Genomic DNA, 24,326 nt, shown 5'->3' with positions numbered 1-24,326 from the left:
GTGAATCCAAAATTGGGGTTTAAATGAATTGGGCGGAAGTCCTGCTCTTGACACTATCAGAATGATAGTGAGACGATTTCAGAAGTTCAAGTTGCACCCAATGCAATATAAACCCAATGCTTGTGAATTGATTTTGCCTTCACATCACATTTCCTTTGAAAACTGGTGGATGGTCCAATGGATGTTCAAGAGATTCCAGAGGAAGACAAGAACGTGACATTAAAACTTTTGACATTTTGTCAGGGAATTGGATTACTTTTCGCTGCACATGCTCATGTTTCAGAAAAACAAAATGGTCTTGGAACAGAAAGTGACACACAACAAGAGGCTAGAGGAAGTGGGATTGATTTAGATAGCTCTTTTGAAAGAGCCAGCACAGACACGATGGGCCGAATGGTTTCCTTCTGTGTTGTATAATAAAAGAACATGTAGGATGGACAATTGAAACCAAAGGGTGTTTGTTCAAATTGGCCGCAGTTCAATTGACCCAGTCCCACAAGGTCAATCTTCATGTCTTTTTGCTATTCACATTACTACTTAACAGCTTGTAGGAGATGCAGAATGCCTACACTTCCGGCGAAATGGTGTGGGAAGGGTAGATCATGAAAAGAGTTGGATTCATTCAATTAGTTTGGCAGGAACTAATTGCTGAGACAGACAGCAAACGGCATTGAAATTATGCAAATGTGAGTTGCACAAATGCAAGCTTTTAAAAAAGTATTTCTTGTTGGATGCGGAGCAATAAAAACAACTTAACCAATGGCTAGACTATTTCCCTGGTGCAGTTGTATATAAAATGTTGGAAATGTCCAAAGATTAGTCTGTACTCCTAGTACTTATTGAAGCCACATGTGGTAAAAATATTGAATTATTTTATGGCAACCAGATCTCCAAATTAGTCACCATAAAGGATAGAAAGATCCAAAAAATGTGCTTCACTCAATTACTAGCCTCAGATCATTTTAATGAGATTCTGGGCCAAAGATGTGAAAATGAAAATGCTCCAGGAGTTTTTGAAAATTTTCACTTTTCACTTGTTTATGACGAATGAGGGGCATGCTTTCAAGACACGAGTTAAGGTAATTCACGAGCATGACTGCTGTAGAAGGCGTGCTTAACAACAACAACTTGCATTTAGAGACTGCCCTTCATGTAAGTAAGCAATTAGGTTACTAGTGAGGAAAGACAGAGAGGGCAAGATGGAGGGATTGTATAAAACAATACACATTTACGTACAGAGCGGCTTTCACCTTGGTAGGACATTTCAAGGCGCTTAATGGTACATTGTTTAGCAGGACTATCTTAATGCTGTTTAAGTATTAGGTCTCCCTCTCCCACCCCTGCTCAATTCCTAAAATTTGATTCCCTTCAGGCTTTTTTGTGACGGTAACATTTTTGTGTCCAGAGTGTGTGGATGGTACGAGGAAATTGCTTCATAGAGCACAAACTGAAGCACTCAGATTAAGAGATGGTATTGACTTGATGTTATTTCAGCTGTTACACTGTTATAAATCAGTGAATCCTCCAAGCAAGCAGCCCCAATGTGGTCACTACACTAACCATGAAATAATGTTGTGCACAATGGGTTGTGTGCAATTGACTGCTGTGTTTTCCCCACAAAATATATAGTCAATTCAATTCACAGTATATTCTGTGAAGCGCTTTGAGACGTCTAGAAGACGTGATAAGGAGCTATATCAAATGATTAAGGATTTTATAAGGATTATTATTTTAAAACTATAAATAAAGCAAAACCATAGGTTTATTATATTTCTTTGTTACACTTTTTTTTAAAAAAACAGGGGGGTGATGTTGACAAGACTCCACCCTTGGGACCATTTGGTGGAATGCTAAGCATACAAGAAGCATGACTTTTACTGAGTGGGAGCAAAGCAACACTTTCCCACTCAGAATCACTCCACCACAGCCATCCTTATCAAATGCCTACAGGAATGACTGATTGATCAGACACACCCAGAAAGACACTGCTCCTTACCAACAATATCAACGTCAAACCAAAGAGCAGTAACATTTCCTGTGTGTCATTCCTCCCCTTCAGCCTACTTTTTTCTGACCTCAAATTTGCTTTTCCTCAAAGCTAGTTCTTCCTTTTAGTTTCTTTCTTGCTATTTTATGCCACTGTACAATTTCAAACATCTCCCTTAGAATATCACACAATTCAATTTCCAATTGCATTCCCACTTCATTTATGATCAGGTCTGAGTCAGTCTGTGCTTTGCTCTTGATATTGCCCACAACTTGAGGACCATCTATTTCCTTGGCATCACTTCTAAATTGGCAACTCAGATAAATTCATCTACAGCAAAGCCTCAACATGGATTTTGCTGACTAGAAATTAAATCTAAGTACGGATTGTCTCACAAAAATAATTGTATAAATAGCTCTTTATTGGTTATAGGCTCATTTCTGCACCATATGACCCAATAACATCATGTTTTTTTATTTTGTTAGTTGCATTCATTGGAAGAATGTGTCATTTTATTACACTTTAAGGCAGAATGGCTTCAGTCTTCATTTATCTACCATTTTTAGATTTTATGTCTGGTTTCCTACACACATTTAGACACAGTGATCCATGCAATTCAAAGGATAAAGGATCCTTTTGTTGTGGATCTGCCAAATATTTGACATTGGTTTCAAACAAGTGGAGTGATCTATGATGGGCCCAGCACCTCAGGGGATTGAATTCATAGAAAATAATCGTGTCCTTTTATAAGCAAGGCAATCTGGAACTGGTCCAGCATAGAATGTCGGACTCAATCTTTTTGTCAACTTGAAACTGAAATGAATACACCATAACTCGCAGCTATAAACAAGTTTCAGTTTCTGCAACCTTATACGTCATAATTAAAACCTCGGTGGCAGGGGAAACGCCACGAATAACATACTCGCAGGCCATACTGGTTATTCTATCCTCATATGCTGATTTGACCTGTATATCAGAATGGCTGGACTAAAGGCACTAAACATACCAGGTTACAGAAGGATGTACCAATACAATAGTACGCACAATACCATCACTTCAACACTGGATTGCAAAATACTTACCAACTAGCCTCTGCTAATATCACTGGCATTGCGTAAAATAGATCAAATAGTATTTAGCCACAAATAACTGCTGGGTGATTTATGTATTGCTGCAAAAAAAATCCATTCTTTTAAAACAACTTGTAACGTCTCATCTGCTGCCAATTGTTCCCCCTCAATAGGTTTCATTGCGCTGATTTATTTTCACATGATTTGTTCACGTGTTGTGTTTTTCCACTGGGATTCATTCAAGTAAACTAAATGAAATCCTGTGAAAACATCATTCACTCTCCGTAGTTTTACAGGCTCCAGTGGTAAATACAACTTCACAGAACACTACTGGCCAGTGAAACTGCTCAATTCCTAATTAAAATGACTCAAGGTTTAATTCCAGCCATAACACAAACATGAACAAACTCTCACGTTGAGGGCATTGATTCTGGACTCTTTCCAGAGATGTGACTGAATTCCAACATCTGCTGCCAAGCTTTGAATATGTCCTTGTTGAAAAATACAATCAAAACATCGTTAACAAATTGAGTTCAAACTATAGAAATGCTAGGAATACTTTGGTGCATGAGACAGCTCTGGGACAGTTGGTTTGCTGGCATGTGTCAGTCAGAATTAGCCAGGGTAATTCAGAAATCTTTCAAGAATTATTAACGCATAGGAAATGAACACGTTCTGAATACATAACACTGGAAACATCTAGAGAAAACATAAGATCGGGGATTTTACTGACTGAACATCTCAGTTACACATTGTTACCACAGGGAGAATAGCACATGTTCTCAGGTGAATACAACATATTTTAGTTTTTATTTAAAAAAGTCACAGAAAATGTTCTGCGCGAGTCTGCTGCATAGAAAGGAGAGATAAAAATCATCAAATACTGATGCACGAACAAAGAGTGAGCTTCAAATAGTTAGGCTGCCATTGTTTACTGCAGTCACTGACTTGCAGTCAGTTTGCAGGCAGAGGAGTAGTTTTAAAATGGAGCCCAGTGGAGTTCAATGCAGCACAGTAGAAAATGGTCTCCTGGCTTGGAAAATACAGAAAAAAAAATCTATCGACTGATAACTTAACTTAAGCATCATAGAATGGCTCAGATTAAAGACACACCATTAATATCCACACACTAATAAAACATTAGTACAAGAGAACAGAGGTGTTAATTTTTTATTATTATTGGTTAGCATTTAAGATATGTAAGAAAATTAAGGCAGTATGAAAGCCTAGCTGTAGACCTACAGCAAACTGTAAATGCAAGCTTGCCCATGAGCTGCTGGACAGTAAAACCGCAATTCTCTTAACACAGAAAAAATATTCAATCAAAATTGGTAACACTCATCACATTGAACAGTCTTTCAAAGTATATTCTGATTTCGATGTTGCTGGAGTTAGATTAACTTTGGGGTTTTTGGAAGTTTTTCACATACGCCCTACCTAATTTAATACCTAAATTAATACTGCTGCTAAATTATGTATAGTTTAATCGAAATTTGTAATAAATGAAACAAGATCTTGAAAGAAACTTTGTGCATGAGAACCTTATTTCTTATTTGTAAACTGTACTTTGCACAGTTCCGTAACAGGATGTGGTTACGGGTAATTATTCTTACGCTTTCCCCCCCTCCCCCTGCCTGTTTTAAAATAATCCTGTGCAGCTTTCATACAGGTTGGATTCATCACAAAAATGTGCCCCGATAATCAAGTATGGATAAAGATTAAAACAAATACAGACCCCTGCTGAGACTCAGAATATCCCTGGACTCTAGAAGTACGTTTTAAATTCTTTTTATGCAATAAAAAGTCTCCCAAGCACGACCGCAACTCTAAAATAAACATTAGCTATAGATTAAAGGTACCTAACAGACCCCCAATTAATAGGTATATGGTCAAGATAATGTGCACAAATTAGATGCGATTGCACAAGCAAAATGCAGATGGGGACGTGGGGGTGGTCTGGTGGCATTTGTAAAGGAAACAACTCATAGCTCACTCACAAAATCTTAGCACAAGTCAACCCATCGAGAAATACTGGGCACAAGTAGTAGCCAGCAAAGTATTGCAAAAGGAATGTGAGTGTTGTTAGCGGTGCATAATCCTTCTCTCGGGATTTCAGAAATTTGCTGATTCACTAAACTGAATAATTTGACAACAAAAGGGAACCCAGCAGTGTTTAATAACATTGTGCAAATAGCCTACGCGAGAAATCCTAACCAGAAATCTGGATGAGGTTCAATTTAACCCTTGGGAATATTTATTCAGATTGCAGACCGCAGCCACTAACAACTGTGGATTCTCAGCGATGCAGCAAGTGCTACAATCTCTTAAGGTATAACATTCCTGGTTTGAAACTCTCTCTGTGTTTTTGAAGTGGGTTTTGTATTGGTCCATTGGACAACAGGCGACAGATAAAGATAGTACATTGCTTGCACATTTAACAAAGGGCACATGTGATTTGTGCGATGTGAGTTCCTCTGGTTTACACAGTCCTTTTGTTCTCACTTTTTATCTGCAAGGTCATTATTATACTGCATTTCTGCTGCTTAGTCATTTCAGAAGTCCGATTACACATAAAAAAAACCCTAGTTGCCTACCAGTTCACATATACAAATTGTACTGAGTATTGTTCTGGTGTGAGGGATCTGGGTGTGCCCCCGTAATCTCCCCAAATCACTTTGTTCCTAATTTTCAGAGATCGTCTCCCACAGAGGGAAATACTGGAGAGAAAGCAATGAACCTAATTATCATGGCACGATTCTCACCCACACCACAATCTCCTGTTAAAACTAGTACCGGGGAGAGCCAGGGTGTGGGGCATTAAACAATGCAGACTATATCGGTACGGAAAGCTGACTTACACATCAGAAATAAAGGAAGCAAAAAAGGCTCCATCCAATTTCAATCATATTATGCATTCTATCAAATTTATTTAATCTCTTGCAGTTCATGAACAATCACTTCTCCGTTCCCCCTCAGATAAATGCTGTGAATTTTCCCCAAAGCTCCCAAACCAATCCAATGAAACTTCAAGACATCGACATAATCTTACAACCTGCTCGGACCAATTCAGTAGCTGTTTTCTACCAGTGTAATAGATAATATTCCAGAAATACAGAACAAATGTGGTGTTATACGATTCACATTTCATCTCCTTGCTCTTCGGCAAAACAAGGAGAAAGGAATAGGAAACAAGTCTGTGTCAGCTTTCGCAGGGCAAGTGAAAGGGTTCCATTGAAATAAAACTATTTGTCCTAAGGTTCTTTTTCTCCATTCTTCCTCTGGATAAGTGCTCACAGTGACAATCTAAACAAGGACATACAATGTGAATACACACTGTGGTTTTATGCATTTTTGGGAGTAGCTCTCAAGCAAGATATTAATACGGCTGCAGCCCTTAAAATAAAAAGTAGTGAGGAACACTGTTTTATAAATAGAGCATTTAATAAAGTTAGTAATCTATTTTGCAACAGCCAGCAGCAAAACGTTCATTCTTTAACACAGATAAACTTTAATGGAATCAGCTACACACAGCAGGACCTGATAACAATCAGAAGGAAACAAAACACAAAATACTGCGGATGCTGGAAATCTGAAAACCATCTGAAAACAGTCAGAAGGAGCCTCACTTACACGTTGATAAAGAGGAGATATATTCTGAAGATGATGGAGATTAAAGTGTACTTACGCGAAAAGCATCTTTCTCCTGGTTATTCTGTTTAGAATCCCCTTTATTACAGGAAATCTATCAACAAGACAGAAAGCAAACAAATTTTCTTAACAAGTGAAAAAAAATTACATCTGGAAAACAAATCAAACAGCTCGATATATTACTTTCCCTTCTAGGATTTATTTTATTAAAAGGTATCCGAGATCTACGACCTAGCATTCTAGCATTATTGCAAACCGCATAGTGTCACTAGGGGTCAGTTACTGTAAAAACTGTAAAAAGTAGTGCCATCTGGGCTTGAGCTGCATGATTTGCAGAAAAACTCTACCCATCTTTAACTTGTGGTAGTATTATAGAAAAGCAATCCTTAGTTGGTAAGAATAGTGTTTGTGCCGAGCATTATTGCAAAAGGAAAGAAGCAGGGAAAGACAGACGCACAGTATTGTATTTTTACTAGCAAAGGAATTTGGGGAGTTGTGCTGTGGTTAATGTGTCTTCAAAGGAAGCCATTTTAATAAAGTTCCATTTGTGAGGCCATGGGAAAAACAATTTGCATTTAATTTCAAATTGCAATTTTAATATTTTATCCTTTCAATTGAAATCAGAAAAAGAGAAAAAAAAAGGATTTTTGTCAGAAATCTTTGAATTGACTTCATGCCACTAAAAAGAGATTTGTTGCTTCAGGACCGTAGCTTTTGTGAAAACAAAGAATTGTTTGAATGAGTTCAACCTTTGAGGTCCACACTCAAATGCAAGTAATTGGAATGGCACAAAAAAACACTAAGTTTTAAAATGTTCTCCCTCAAGTGGTTATGCCATCCGTGTGTGATGTAGAAAGCAAAGCGCACAATGAAAGATGAAACATTAGTCACGATGAGAAGGGTTAGATGAGATTCAGTAACAGACGAGGTGAATAAAGGCACCATTAATCAGTACAAGCTATCTTAACACCCACTACCTTATATTGAAAACCTTTGACTTCACCAGAAAATAGGTTCCTTTAAAGGGAGAAGTGTTTTAGTAATGAAACTCAAACTGAGCAAATTGTTAAGAAGAACCCTAGATTATTTTGTTGAAATATTCTATTCTTTACTTGTTTTTGTAGAGCAGCGTACAAATCATGAAAATATACTGTATTTAGCTTAACCGAGGCTTAATAAGCCATTGATGGAGAGCTTTCATATAATCAGCTTTTTCCCAGGTGGCACATAGCTCTTTACAAAATTGGTGTGTATATATATATATTTTTAAAAAAATAAGAATAATTTTCTCCCACCATCTGTGCTCCCGCGCTATGTTCTATTCTCTGACTGAGGGCAGTCAGGCACCCTGCTCCCAGGGCTCTACCAATGCCACTCGACCCACTGCTGGGAAGCGCACAAGAGTGGTCCAAATTGATTCACTCTCCAAATTTATACCTCGAAGGGAAACACTTCTTTCTGCTTGGCAACTCTCCCGACTCGCTCGGCTGAGACTAGGTACTCAACTGAGTGGAGAAATCGGAGGTACGGGCTTCTGGCCTGCCACTCAGTTGGCATATCACTTTAACGCGCTGAAGTAGTATACCACAGGGCCACTTATTAAGTTTCAAAGCACTTTGTACCAAACGCACATTGTATTGTCTGCTGGGAAGCCAACTTCAAAGCTGCTTGGTGAGCCATACAGGTATGAATAAGCCCCATTTAAAAAAATCACTTCCAAAATAAAAAATAATTCATTACAGAAGAGTGAAACATTTATATAATGAACCGAAGGACCAACTTTGTGGTTTTTTTTTTTACAAAGTAACATTAATAGAAATTAGGATTTGTTTAAAATGGTAGAAGATGCTCCAACGTCAGAGATCAGATACTGTACCGTGAATCGTGTCTGTCACCTGGAAACCAGAGTGCTCAAGGCACGATCGCAAAGGCACGATCGCACGGGCAAGCCTGCAGCAGAGAACATATGCAAGTACAGCCAAGGTGGTACAGAACCCCCCATAACATACTCAACTCCACACAACAGACACTATTGGAAAGACCCCTCACAGAGTGAGATCTGAGATGCGGTCCCCTCCAGAACGATTTATTATTTTTTTCTCTCTTAAATGATTACGCCACATTTACAATAAGTTTCCAAACAAACGTCACCAATAAATTAACTAGCTTTCTGTGACTCGTTTAGAATTAACTCAGTCATATTTTATTTCTTAAGGGATGGGCTACCATGTTAGATTTGTGCTACCTCACAGTCTTGCGTATCATGTTTTTTCCCTAGGCAAGTTAATTTGATCCACAACTAGTATTAAAAAAGCATCACCATTATGACCATCATGCTAGATGGAGCCATCCAAGTAGAATTTGGGCATCGTGAATGGTTATTAGAAAACTAAATCAAGCATTCACTCTCATATTTCACAGGCTGTTTTTCAACTGACCAGCAACGAAGATTTTGTTAGAATGCATGTACTTTTTCTAAGTGTTTCAATAAGCTTAGTATTTTCACTTGGCGAAACAGGTCTGAGAACAACAGCTGGCTTGGACAGTGATACAAGCCTTTAAATGACAGAAGATGCTGTGACATTGAAAAGTTTGTGAGCACTGTTTGTCATCCAAATTCTACATTTTTTGTCACGGAATGAGTGATTATCAAAACCAGAAATTTATCACATATACACACTCCACCACCAGGTTTGATTTGGGGTTGAATATTATTTTCGGCACTGCAACCCTCACAATGCAACATCTCATTCAATGTGGGACATTATTTACTCGACAGCAAGAGTAAATGATTCAGTTGTTAAAGTACATTTAAAAGTATTTGTCCCTGCTCACTCCACCTCCCCTAATCACAAAGCATATTGTACTGTTGAAACTCTCATTGTATAGCATGAGTTAAAAATATACTGAAATTAACAGTTAAGATTATTTTTAAACTTCCAGTTTTGCTGACCATTGCCCAACTTTACACCTCAATGCAATTGGATGTCTGTCTCCAATGATGATTACATTTCTAGAATGCAAGACTTTCACAGCTCTATAATTAGGTGATAAACCATGCTACATTCTCAAATTCCTTCACGTGGTCAGAGATTTGCTGAGTTATTTGCTATAATTTGTAACTCAAAATTACGCTCACATGAACACAAGTCATTTCTATAGCACACTTATTGTATGTTATAGTGCAGAACAATTAAAAACTATTTTCCAACCCTGAAGTCGTGTTTTACAGTATTGTATAATTATTCAGCTGCTATGCCACAAACAATATAATACACTCACCCTTTGGGGGTTCAGGGTTGGGGTTTTCCCAACAGCTGTGAGAATTATTTCTGTATCCTCTCTCTGTCCCATTTGCAAGTCTGCACCAGTGTTCTAGCAGGTGTTATTCAACCAGTGTTGAACAAATGAATGACATCTGCACATTGAACAAACACCGAATGTCACAGCGGCTCGCTATGTGTGCAGGAGCCATTCCTGACAAGAGACTTTTATAGCACTCATACATTTACTTCTAGCTTCAATTACAAAACAATGTGGAGATTTCCGAACAAATACAAAAGTAATGTCTGGCAACCACTGCACTGCAGTTTATTAACTGTTTGTGAGAGGGGAAGTTCATTGGACTGAATGGACCAATATTCCTTCAGGTTTCATAACTCAGTGTATTCTCATCACTTGTTGTTGCACATTTTATGCCCTTTTATGTTCTTTGGGGGCAGCTTGGAATTTTTGTGTGTGTCTCTTTTGGAGACAACATGTAAGACTTAGTGGAATGCTGGCCACTGGATGTCACAGGAGGGGACCTTCTATACAAAGAAAGGAATCTTCTTCCATTCATTTCCAAGTAGAATATGCTTTCTACTACTCCAAGTAGCAACAGGAGGTGACAACTGTATAAAGGGCAATCTGGTGGAAATTCACTTACCTTTTAATTCTCAAGTATTGGAAATATTGTTCAATGAAACTGACCAAATGTTTCATTGCGGTATAATGTATTTTTACATCAACTGACTACGATGGTTATGCTTCTATTAGTCAATTAATTATTGATGTTCCATGAAATCACCAACATACATTAATTACTAACTTTTCGTAAATTGATTGGGCTTGTCTGTTGCTTGTAATTAGTTAATTGCATCAATTAATACAATGTGGTGCTTATTTAATGACAGCATTGTCTTTTAGACCCAGTGCGTCTACTATTCTTGCAGGGGTTGGGATCTAGCAGGTGTTACTGAAACGTACACAGCTGAGCAACAGTTTGACTTGGAAAGTCTGGGTTTGCATCATACGGCTCAACCCTTCGACCTCAAGGTCAATACAATGGCTGCCATGTATAAAAGTACGCTCAAAGGGAGGCAAAGGAAGGAAACAGAGAGGAGAGGCTGAACGTTAAACAGAATCTGCCGGTGATGAAGCATTGTGAAAGATAAATAAATGATTCTCCAAATTAGTAAAGGCAAGAAGCAACCTGAACTTCAGGCTTGACTGCATATCAATTATCATATAAACACTTAACCAGGGGCAGATTATTTTACTTTGGGAGGGGAAAAAAGTATTCCTACCAGGTACACAAAACTTGTTGCCACACTTGCTTCCTTTCATGCAAGAATGAAAAATTTACCCCAGTGACAATAACCAGCATATAGTTTGAAACAATTATATTTTCTAAGTGCAATTTCATACAAATCAAAACGTATGGTATACACAGTGCAACAGGCTGAAGTGAAGCATTATGTTTAGTTAAGCTCAGGAAATCAAGTTCTGAAAGAAAGCAGGATTTGCATAAAAATATAAATAAAAGCACACATACTGTGGAATACTCACTGTACCATTCTGTAAAAATCACAGTCAAAACACAAAATAGATTCATCTTGAGTTCCAATTGCAAAGTTATGGTTATATAAGACAATCTTGTTATGATCAAAGTTTTTCTTCATTCAGATTGGATAAATGTGAATGATAACTAAAACTAGATAGGCCCACAAAGTACTCAAAAATATACTTTGGATTTGAATTAATTGAAAAGTAAACCTGAGGTTTAAAAGATAATTCACTCCAGGACAGATAGGTTCAATAATATTTGGTTGCATAGAATTGATTAAGAATGTGCTACTTACAACTTGGAACAATTCTCAATTTACCTGTCAACTAAAAGGATTCAAAGTTATTAAGAAATTTTGCAGTAAATCGGATTATAGGTAAACTGGATGGTTGCCTGGAAATGTTACTAAGACTATTTTGTCGCTCCCAACAACAAACATAAAAACATTACCTTTGATCTTTGTCATGTGGGTACATGATCATTCATTTACAAATACGGTGATTCAAATAGTAAACTTGATGCACATGACCATTAGTCATAAACAGTTCATCATCTTGACCACTTCCATCCTGACAAAAGGACAGCACATTCAGGGCTATGTGATCCTTCTTTACTATCTGAAAGCCAGGAGGATGCAGAATTCAAGTGGTGAAAGCCAGATTCAAAAAAAAGTTTTCCATTCCTTACTCCCTGCCTTCAGTACAGGAATGGAGTTTGATTGAAGTGTCCTAATGACGAACAGAAAAGGTCTCAACCACTCAAGGTCATCTGAGCAGCAGACAGTAATGACACTTCAAGTAACAACCCTCAATTTGCGAGTTGGTCATCCAAACATTTGAGTTACTGATCTGTCATGGAGGAGAATCTTTAATAACCATAAAATTATTTGTAACAAGACATTGGTAGATTTTTGGATGAAATTCTAGATCATCACATTCCAGGCAATTACAGATACCACGAAAGATCATTTTTTGACATATACCAAATATTTACTGTGAGTACTTTCTATCACGAGGTCAACTGTTGAGATACAGTTCTATTTGTTCACACAACATAATATGAAATATAGATCATCAGAGTTATATTGCAAGTTCTCCTGGCCCTGTTCACCTCCCTAAATTATCTAATTGCCCAGGATTAATTCTAAATGGCATTTAGGAGTTTTGTTCAAAGCTCAAACGTATTAATTGCTGGAGAGAGTGGTATTAATATACCGACAAATTCATCCAGCGCTGGGGAGGGGGGTGGAGGGGGATGCAATTTTAAGGAGAGAAGTATCACTATCCAATTTATACATAAGCGTATAATAAAAAAATTATTGGACCACACATAATAGGCACTCATATGTAGTATCTGGAAACAATATACTTTAATGAGTAAAATTGTGACATAATAGAAACTGATAATTCTATTACTACTTTCCCACAGCTGTCGCCCAAGCCTCAGAGTTTCCTCATCAGCTATCCAGCAGACTTCTGCCTTAAACGTGGTGGGAGGACCTTTAGAGGACAGCTTGCGACATGCTGACCATCTTGATGTTCTCGAGGTCTCAGTCAAATGCCGTGTACCAGGTTTACTCAGCACCAGCTGCTTAATCCAGGTCCTCACGTGAGGGACCTTGGGAAAAGACATGCCCGCTGTGAAGCTGACTGTGCCTCCAGGTCAGTGTAGGCGGGAGCCCTCCTTCCCTGCAGCTGCTTCCCATGTTTGCCACAGATCCACCTCACTACTTGAGCCTGGACTTTGCAAATGGGCTGCAGGAAGCCTCTCCTTGCATCCCCAGGAGCTCAGATCCATAAAGGAGAACTGTTTCGCACACAGGTCTTTATATGAATTCCATTATGTAAGAGTATTAAAATCTGAAATAATTAGAAACAGACCACCATGTTTTACACTGCTAAAGCATAGCCAACTGTCTTGAATGATCTAGAGATTTCTCTAACTACACAGGGAAGAACTGTCAAACTATCCCATGACCTAGTGAGAATGAAGTACAGCATTTAAATGAGTGAATTCCATGGGCATTCCTCCCGAGCTAATTATTAAAATTGTTGCATTCCCATGTTTAGAATTGACAAGGAAATCACAAGACATAATTGTTTGACTTTCAAATGGTCATTTCCAACAAGCACATCTAGGTACTTTGCCTTTGTAGTTGTTGGTTTATTTAAGTCTCAACAGGCTTATAAAGCTGAATAAAGCTAAGTTAAGCAGTAACTAGAAACAATTGGAGAAGGAAGCTGTACAGAAACAAATGCTTGATAAAAAGCATAACCCTTAGTACAATCATCAATAAAGCACAATAACCCATTGCAACTGTTTGTTTAACTAAACTCTTTTAAAATACTCTCTAAAAAAAAGCATGCACATCTATCATTAATGTAACCATCTTGCACAAAAGCAAACTTTTTGAAAACAAATAATTGGTTCAACTTACTTCAGAAATTTGCAAACTACTTTCCATGGATGCACCAATGTAAAAGTTCATATTGCTTCAGACTAGAAATACAGGGTTTTGCCTCTCCAGAAAAAAATAGCCTGTCATTTATCTAATGGCACCTCAAGCTTAGTGACAAGAATCGCTAACCAGTTAGCAAACTCCCAGTTACTTTTGTCCGGCAGTATTCGACACATCTGCTGTGACACTGCAGTCTTTGAAGTCTGCAATCTGAAATTGAAAATGAAGCTGAGAACATGGAATTGAACGAGATTCATGAAGCTAACATAAGGTCAGCCCCAAACGTCATAGCCTGCAAAACAGAGGGTTAACCTAACTCAGTAAAAATAAGTTTTATCCGAATATGGTAAACTAACGGTCTCACCAAGATCTTACTGGATTGCCAGAAAAGCAAAAATGATGTAGTTCTTGACCAGAGATTATAAGCAATCAGTGATAAATAACGGAATTTCTCACATTTTATTCCATCTTCAAACAATAGTTATGTGTTGGGACATATTATGAGACAATTTTCTTGAGCAATAACTACAGATAAAAGGAGAAAATAGCCATTGGAAAATATTGCCATTTCAGAACCAAACAGTAAATGTGGCCTGCGAGTCAATTTATTTGACAAAATTCCATTTTGGTTTTGCCCAATGCCTCAATTGTGCCTTGAGGTTACACCAACAAAAATCGAGTGAAAATATTTTTTTTAAAAACTGACACAGGTATTACTTAGCATTATTTAGTAACCATTTGTACAAATGAACTCTATGTAGTAGAAACAAAAACAAGATGTTTCCAGTGTAAATTATATATAAATAATAATAATAATTTGGTCACTCAATCCATGACTGTTTGGGGCTTTGCTGTGCACAAACTGGCTGCCGCGTTTTGCCCACAAAATACAGTCAATTCACTTTACAGTATATTCTGTGAAGCGCTTTGAGACGTCTCGACGACGTGATAGGGCGCTATATAAAATGCAAAGGTTATTATTATAGGTACTTGAAACTGCTACTCTGAGTAAACATTTATTAATCAGAGTTGTTTCGCATATTGATAAGCAAAACTAATATTGAACATACCCACATTAAATCTTATTGCCTTACTAATAACAAAGAGCAGTATCAAAACTCTTCATTACTGTTGAGAAAACCATACGCATGTTAATCTATTTCATTACCCCAAGGATACATTTGAAATAAATTGTGTGTGTGTGTGCGGTAGGGGGCGGGGAAACAGCCTGCTGTGAACTTGAAAACATATCACAATGTTAATACATCAGGCACCATTTCTGAATCAATAAGGCAAAATGAAAATCCTGATAGTTTACCTTTTCTGCTTGTGTCTTACTTATCATTTTAACAATTTGTTTCAATTGAAACTCATTACTAACAATCCAAAGGTCTGAAGAACATTGTTGGCGTGCTTGTAATTATACTTATTTGCAATAGCACAAGAAAAAATGCAAGCTTGAATACTGAATTTACCTGAAGTAAAATTCATTGCAGATGCTTGGCGTACCACCTAAAAACAGAGGTTTTCTCTCACTCTCCTGTAAATTGATTACCAATATAAAATTCTTACCTCAATTCAGCTGCCATAAACATTGTGATATTCCAAATGTTTTCAAGGACAACATGCGTTTATTAAAGCATAGAAGTGTAGCCTGAACTCCATACCCTGCAAACATGCTCCAGCCTTCTTAAAGTATGAAACAGTCAGATTCTCCCCCATCTTCCCCTCCAACGTTACTTATTTCTGCAAAGTTTTGATGGATTTAAGTCTTTGTAAGATTTCTTTATAGGGAATGGCAACAGCAGTCGAATCTTTCAACAAACTATGCTCTTTGTGTGTTCGGGTACATGAATCTAATTGTTATATACTGATCACAGTCTATTAACTTGCAAACAGAAAAGGCTAAATTATCATAGTGAGAACCTCATACACTTTAGTATGTCAGTTTATTTTCACTTTTTTGGTGCAAATTATACTGATTTCTCACAAACCTTTGTATTAGGATTTCACAAATAGGTGGGTTGATGAAGGCACAACTGTCCTTCAATTGGATTACAGTTTAATTCTTTGCTGCGTGACTTAACTATCTTGTTCTGAAGAGTTGTATCCATTGGTTTCATCCCTAGCTTTTATGGCACCATGAATTGAATCTAAGGATATGGTGAGCAAACTGCAAGCTGAGGAAAATACACACCAAAATGTAGCCTTTTAATTGAAAATTGTTTGCATCAGCAGATGGATGAAATTGCCTTATTACTGCACTTTTCCCAGTGAACCCTGATATGTTGCATATCTTTAAGTAAGGGCGTACAAGAATATCCTGAAAGATACCAATGGTTTGGGAAGCAAATCAAGAATAGTCCCTTACCACAGGTATAACTGAATTCGTAGATAGGTATTGTGTTTTGTACTGATTGTTAGTTTAACAATGATGCTAAATGAAGCACTCCATTTAATTTCTCAATAAAGAGCTGTTCTATAACATGCATTAAAGCACAACCTTCCATGTTAACAATCAGCCAAGACATTGAAGCTTGTGGACATCAAACAAAAGTCTCTTGAATGCATTGAACCTATTCACCGCTAAAATAATTGAATGTTACTGTTCTATAATAGCTTGGTTTTGAACAATATGTAAAATGAAAAGCAGCAATCTTATGGATTAAAAAAAAAGGACAATTCCTGTTGACAACAAACCAAATGCATTTGAAGTTAATGTGCTGGAAAAATAAAACCAAAGTTGAATGATAGCTACCCAACAACTCAGTCAGTAATGGCTTTGTGCACCACTGAGGTGAACACTAGCAGGATTTGATCTCCAGTGTGTTAGACAAATGCATGTAAGGGTGACATTTGGCCCAAGTGTCCCTGGGTTTAGAGAGGGAAAAGAATACATAAACAAGACTGGGTTCCTGTTCCTGTCTGTTATAAGTGGGGTGGACATCAATCAGCACTGATAGCACCCATGGTTGAATAACCTGTCCACCCTTTCATCTGAACCATTTCCACATGGACAAGATACCTATGTCAATGATTTCTGGGAAAATAAGAGAAATTTAGAGAGAAATAAAAATGGAATGATATGTTAAAAGCTGATCGCCTCCGTGAAACTCTTTATTAAGGCTATCCAACCAAATACTGAAGATTTGTTCCTCTTTACTCAATAAAAAGGTAAACAGCCCAGTTACAAACAAGGGTTCTGGTCATTTAATGACATTTCAGTAAAAGATCAGTTTAACCGCTACAAATTGTGCAATGCATCACATTTACATAGAAACAGCAATGGCTTTATTCTCATTGCATCTCACCAAGAATATAGGATTTGTAATCCAATAACAGTACATCCACACAGTATGTGTTGCTAGGATTTTGTTGCTAATCTGCAGCCCAACAGTAACGATCAGAACTTGTTGCAAATTCTGTCTGTTCTTGTGAGGTGGAAGTTTTATAAAGTAATCATGCAAGTCAAAAACCAGCCCAAACACCTTTAGTAATGATTAACTACCACAGCAATATCCAAAGGTTATCAAAGTGGAAGGGACATAAACTGAATGAGCAACTATCGTTGTTTTCATCCTGCCATTCAGCCAGCGATAAGGGCAAGACGTAGAACAATAATTTCAGAACAATTTAAACACAACATGTGACGCATGAAGGAGGCATTCTACCTCTTGACTGACAGTAACAAGAGACTCTTTCTGTATGTGTTTACTGATCTTGTCTCCCAAATACCAGTCAGTTTTCCCAGAATGTGTGATGCCATAGAATTGAGAAGATTGACATTTTATTAATTGCAGCATTCAAAGAGCAAGCACAGAAACAAATAAATGTTCTCTGCGTGCGTTTCCATGACCAATCTTTCAGTGCTCAAATTGGAAAGTATCATTTTCAGATGAAATTTTCTGAAAAGAAAGCATTTTTGTTCTCCTCAATTTTCTCCCCTTCTTCTCTCCTGAAGGTTCCACCTCTTGCTGGGGGACACAGTTCCACAGGAGCCAACTGCCCTCCGACAGCTGGCCCAACTAGTCACTATTCATGTCTAAGAATACACATCAAGTGATGGCAGATGATTCACCCAGTGGTGGTGTATCATAATCCTGCTCCCACTCGAAAGCCATGCATGCATTTCCCAGAAGAGTCACTGGATTGCAACCAGCCATAGGAACCCATGACTAGTTCCCCCCTTCCCTTGCCCATCAAGGCCAATTGTTATAATGCTGCATCAGCATGGATCAGGCAGTGAATGGAACAATTCTTATTCACCGCTAACTTTTGCAATTTTTGTCCACTGTTTAATGTTCCATGATGTCTCCCAAGGGCAGTACTTTATTCTGTAGCCTCACCAGATACAGAATTCTAACATGTCCAATGCCATAACAAATCTAACTTACATGATGTTTCCAGCTACTTGTCTACAAATAGGAAAATACATACCCAGAAATTAAATAACACGTTTAAACAATATCTTTGAATATGTTTGAACAACATCAGTTGGGTCATATGAGCAGTCCTTGGCTTTTGCTCACTGCAGATTATTGTAACCATTGCCCAGAATATAGTGCTGTTCAAAATGAACATTGTGAATAATGTCCCCAAAAAGGTGGACAAAAACTCAATTGCTATTGAATCTAGATGTGGTTAACAGTCCAACATTTTAAAACTCTTATATGTTTACATAAAACAAATATTACGAAGACATGCGTACACATATATAAAAAAAATAATTTAAAAACTGTTAAGATGAACTCATAGATTATGACTGTAATTTTCCCACTAGTTCCCGATATTCTCCAAAACATCTTAAGAATTCTTGATAACACACATTGAAGGCACTTCCTACCTCAGGAAGCCCGGTCTCACCTGCAGGATTGCACCATACAATCGAAGGAGAACATTGCGAGGTTCATCTGCCACACAGCTCTTAGTATCAGGCAGGGAGCACAGAAAAAGCAGATTACTGAGGCCACCCCTGTAAAATAGAGAAGGATAAAAATAATGCTAACCATCACGAGTTTAGTTGCTAAAACTGAAGTGAATTTCCGCCACATTAGTTACAAAACAAGAGAGGGAACCGCTGTACTGAATGCTTTGAAATCAGCATCACATGAATCTGTTGCTAAACACAACATATATTTTCAAAGCAAGAAAGAAAACAAGATAAGCCAAGGATCACTAGCCAGGTGATTTCAAGCTTGGATTTTAAAAGGCCACAACAGTAATAGGAAGGGCAAAATAACAGACTTGAGGTCATAAAAAAGAATGATTTAGATGGGGAGATAGTTGAAATCGGTCTTGATTGCAACACAGTGAGGATGCAAAGAGAAAAAATAAAGAAAAATTCCGCTCAATATCCCCCTTTACTCCCCCCCCCCCCCCCCCCCATACACCCATTTCAAGAATTTGAGCTCACAGTCAAGGCTTACACTACAATACAGTCCTGGGGGAGCACTGCATTTCTGGATATGCTGTCCTTCGGATGAGATGTTAAACCAAGATGTCCCATCTGCCTATTCAGGGTAAAGATCTCACGGCACAACTCAAAAAGGGAAGGGAGTTTCTCCCAATATCCTGACCAACAATCCTCCAGATAAAATTGGTCGTTCGTTGTTCATAGCTGTTTGTGGGGCACAGCTGTGCGCAAATTGACTGCTGTGCTCACCAACAAAATATACAGTGATTACAAACTACACTTTATAGGAAATCCTGGGAAGCACTTTGAGACATCCTCCCGATGTAAAAAACGTTGTATGAAATGCAAGTTTTTTTTAAAAAAACAGCTGTAGCATTTCAACCGTATTACTAACTTCGGTTAAATTAAAATTACAACTTACCTACAACGTTCACAAGTATTGTCGCTCTATAAACCAGCTACAGTAGTTGGAAACACTCCAATAGTCTATGTACAATCCCATCACAAGTAACGGTAACTCAATTGGTCTTAACTGGAATTGTCAGCAGGGCTCTCCTTTCCAGGTAGACAATGCAAACTAGATCCTGCAACAAGTTAACCCAAGAGTAAAGGAACAAAGGGGGCGATATACTCCCCCAGCGATTTGAGCTGCATTTCTGATGAAACTATACTGACCCTATATATTTTTTAATCAAATGAATAGCTATAAACCCACCCAACCTCTGTAAATTGATCCAATTGCAGAAACGTTTTTTAAAAATAGGATTTTTAGATCCACCCACGATATTGCACATTTTGTTTTCAAGTCTAACATGTTATTGCAGAACTTGTGTAATTAATTGGGCATAAAGATTGCTACCATCCCTGCCCCATAATGCAAGTACAGCCAAAACATGGATTCTGAACTTCGCTCAAGAGAAACTCCATTTGTTTATGGTGCGCGCGGGGGAGAAGGGAAACTATGCCATATAATCTGTAAATGCTTGCACTGTGGCAATTAAGCTTTTAAAACAGAATAGAAACACAGAAATTTCAGGATGGCACTACAGTTCAGTGCTCCCAAACTTTTTGTCATGTGCTCTGCTCTCAATGTGCTCCAGCCTGCAAGCAGTGCATTGATTACAAATGTATTCTCCACCGCAAGGGAAAACACTGCATCTCACTGCACCAATGCATTCTGTGTGCAGCCTGCCATTACTGCAGCTGGGTGGGATAGTTTTCCACTCAGTATTTTTTCAACTGTGCGCTGAGAATACTTTGTGGCAGGTGACAGCAAATAACCAGACTGGCAAATGTGTCAACTAAACCACAAAACAATAAGACAAGTCTTACGTTATTGTGCTTTATTCTATCTCACCCGCATCTTCACAGAATCCACATGCCCCACCCAAATGCAGCAACTTTTCATTCCAAATTATGATCAAACGAACCCTGCATCATTTGTTCTTGAGGGGATGCGTGATTAAAAGAAGTTACGCATTATCGTCAAGTGAGAATATGTCAAGTCCAGCGCAAATGGGTGGTGAAGGGACACAGTCAGCTAACCACGCTTAACGATTCGAGTGCACGAAATGTGGAGGACGATTACGTTCAGTTCGAATCAAAATAGGACAGAGTGGTGATTGACTATCTTGGGAGCCCAATTAACCAGTCCTCAGCCCTGGCTTCCCCTTGTAACATACCGACCATTTGAGAGTTTAAACTAAACTCCATTTGGGCATGGAAATCTCAAGCTTGGTTTGGATACTCCCAAAGCATGTCGATGGGTTTCCCCCATGTGTCAGACAGCCGGTTGACCACAGAAAATGGGTTTAAGCGAAACTACGGGTTGTTCTCGAAATACAATGCTCTCTCCTCTTCACCTCTTCCCTACCCTCCCAGCCTTAAGGTTTGCAAAGAGGTTCAAGAGGATCAGGTTGCTATGGTGTCCTCCGAAGCCTTTCAACCCCTGGAGATAAGGGAACCTTTCCTTTGTATCACAGGATTTCCCATCTACAATAATTCCAGTTAAAAAAAACACGACCAATCGCGCCTTATGAAACTGCTGCTGCATTTCTGATGAAACTACAATAACCCAAAGAGCGCTATAATACACATACACATTTTTTTAAATTCAAATGCATAACTATAACCCTCCCCCCTCCACCCCAACCCTCTGCAAAACTGATCCAATTGCAGAAAAGTTCCTCAAAAGACCTGAACAGGATTTTCAGATCAACCCATGATATTGCCCATTTTTTTTTTGGGGTGTGTGTGTGTTGTGTGTCTGCAGTTCAATGAATGAAAAAGTCAGCGTTACTTACCTACGCGTTTAAAATTCTCCATTTTAGACAGTTTTTTTAAAAAAAAAATGTTTTTTTTTTAAAAAAAAGAGGGGGGGGGAATCTTTTTAAAAAAAGGCTCCATTTTAAATCATGCGTTTGATTTCTCTTCCCTTTTTTGGGGGAGGGGGGAGGGAGGGGGAGTGGGGAGCAACACGAGTCAACTTAAAATCCATACATATAGACACACACACACACATACATATATATAATAATAATAATAAAAATAACAGTTACACACACACAACTGGATACCCCAACGCAACAAATCGACCCCCCAACAGAACACAAGGCCAACAACTTGGCCTTAAAACTGCGCCCTTTGTTTTTGTTGTGAAAAACGAAAATTTGGAAACGAAAATTTCAAAAAAAAAAATTTTAAAAAAAATTTTATATATAAAAAAATAATTTAAAAAAAAAATTATTTTTTCTTAAAAATATAGAGAGAGAGAGAGAGAGATGGAAAATATGTGTGTGGAGGCACGAACCTGATGATACTGATTTGAAACTCCTCCTCGGGTAAGCTCTTCCAGGCCCCGCGCAGGAAGTCCCTGCACCAGCGGAAGGCTCGGTGTCTGGTCTGCGGGTCGGGACTGTCCTGTCGGGCGGCTTTGCAGTCGGTCCGCACCTCGGGCTCCACTCGCAGACCGTTCGCTCCGATCAACACTCCGATCACCGGAGCGGCCACTGCGCTCGAGAATTTGGTTTTCATGGCAATGATGATAATAATTTTTTTTTCTCTTTCTTTTTCTTTTTCTTTTTCTTTTCCACCCGCCGTTGGGTTTGGGTTTTGGAAAATAAAAAAGATTTCTTTTTTTTTTTGTTGTTGCTGCTGTTGTTGCTGTTGTTGTTTTTTTTTTCCTCCTCTTCTTCTTCTTCTTCTTCCTCCTTCCCTCCCTCCTTCCTTTTCTCTCTCTCCCCTTTCCTTTCCTCCCTTCCCCTATATATATATATATATATATCTGTATTAATTCCTAAGAGAGAGAGAGAGAGATAAGGGACCCCCCCACCACCCCCTGAATACCAAGTTATCTCTCTTTTCTCCCCTTCTCTCTCTCTTTCCTCCCCCCCCCAACACCTCGTTATCTCTTTCTCCAACGGGTGTCAGGTGCGTAAAACACGATGACAAGAGAGAGAGAGAGAGATGGGAAGGGGGAGGGAGGAGAGAAAAGAGGGAGAGAAAGAAAGAAAGAAAGAGAGAAAGAGAAAAAGAGAAAAAGAGAAAGAAAAAGGGAAACAAATTGAACCAGAAACACAAGAGAAAATAATCGTTTGGAGAGGATAACGGGGGAAGAGGAGAGGGTGGGGGAGAGAGAGAGAGAGGGAGAGAGGGGGTGAGGGGGGGGGGGAAGAGATTAAAGGAAAAATAACACTTTAAAGAGATTATTTTTCAACCCCTTTTAAAACCAGAAAGACCAGGACCAGGACCAGGAGAGGACCAGGACAGGAGAGGGAGTCCTTTTGTTTTGGTTGGTGGTCGGAAAGGAAAAGAAGTAAAGTCCTCGAAAGGCGTTTTTGGATGAGAAACCGTAAGACTCGGAAAAAAAAATAAAAATAATAGATATATATATAGAGAGAGAGAGAGAGAGAGAGAGATCACAGCCCGAGCGGAGATGAGGTGCAGTCAGTGCAGTGCAGTGTGTGGCTGCGGCTCTGTAGTAAATACACTGTCGCTGTGACGCCTCTCGTTTGTATCAATAAAAGCTTTAGTGATGCGATTGGAAACAAAATGTCCCACAAACACGCCCCCACCCCTCATTCACTCACTCACTCACTCTCTCTCCTCCTCCCACTCACTCACTCACTCACCCCATCCCTATTGGACTCTCAGTTTAGGTGACGCCCTCATTGATGGTCACCCATCCTCTACCACCACCACCACCCACACCCCCCCCTCAACACACCCACCACCCACACACACACACCCCTCAACACACACACCACCCACACACACCCCCCCCTCAACACACACACCACCCAAACACACCCCCCCCTCAACATACACACCACCCACACACACACACCACCCACACACACACACACCACCCACACACACACACACCACCCAAACACACACACACACCCACACCCCCCCCCACCACCCACCCACCCCCTCCTCTTTCCCACTCACCCACTTCACCACCCAGTTTAAGTCAATGCAACTCTTTCACTGCACTTTTGTGTACGATTTCACTCTCCCCCCCCCCCCCCCCCAACTCCACTCCCTCCCACACCCCCCACCCACTCCCACCCACACCCCCACCCACTCCCTCCCACTCCCCCACCCACCCAACGTGCTCCTTGTGTTCCATTCATCAACTGGAGCAACGATTGCATTCTTTATGCCTGGAGTCTTTTTTTATTTTAATTTATAAATCAAAAAAATAAAACATAACTAAATATATATATATAATATATATTTTAAAAAATCTGTTCGTGACAATGATGCATTTTTGTGGGTGGGTGGGGGGTGTCGGGGAACTGACTCAGGAGTGTTATAACTCAATGGAAGATGGTGGTATTTCAGTGACTCGATTCTAAAATGGCAGTAGTTAAAAAAAAGCAAACGTGTGTGTGTGTGTGTGTAAAGAGAAATCACCA

At 38.9% G+C, this 24,326-nt stretch overlaps 1 protein-coding gene across 2 annotated transcripts in view; it reads right to left on the bottom strand.

Moving 5' to 3' along the window:
• The window catches only part of chka (choline kinase alpha), a 42,108-nt gene extending 19,616 nt beyond the window's left edge, over positions 1–22,492 (bottom strand). Inside the window, exons 1-3 of one of the 2 annotated variants that reach the window (XM_042341478.1) lie at positions 22,214–22,492; positions 18,855–18,963; positions 6,743–6,799 (exon numbers count right to left, since the gene is read on the bottom strand). In XM_042341478.1, the coding sequence (XP_042197412.1) occupies positions 6,743–6,799; positions 18,855–18,963; positions 22,214–22,437 (390 nt within the window). In that variant the 5' untranslated portion in view covers positions 22,438–22,492. The remainder of the gene's footprint in view (positions 1–6,742; positions 6,800–18,854; positions 18,964–22,213) is intronic. The other variant, XM_042341479.1, reaches the window with a different exon arrangement.
• Between the last annotated feature and the right edge of the window lie 1,834 nt (positions 22,493–24,326).

Source organism: Callorhinchus milii, unplaced genomic scaffold (assembly GCF_018977255.1).
Source record: "Callorhinchus milii isolate IMCB2004 unplaced genomic scaffold, IMCB_Cmil_1.0 Scaffold17, whole genome shotgun sequence".
Lineage (NCBI taxonomy): Eukaryota > Metazoa > Chordata > Chondrichthyes > Chimaeriformes > Callorhinchidae > Callorhinchus > Callorhinchus milii.
This window is presented reverse-complemented; position numbering and strand designations above follow the sequence as displayed.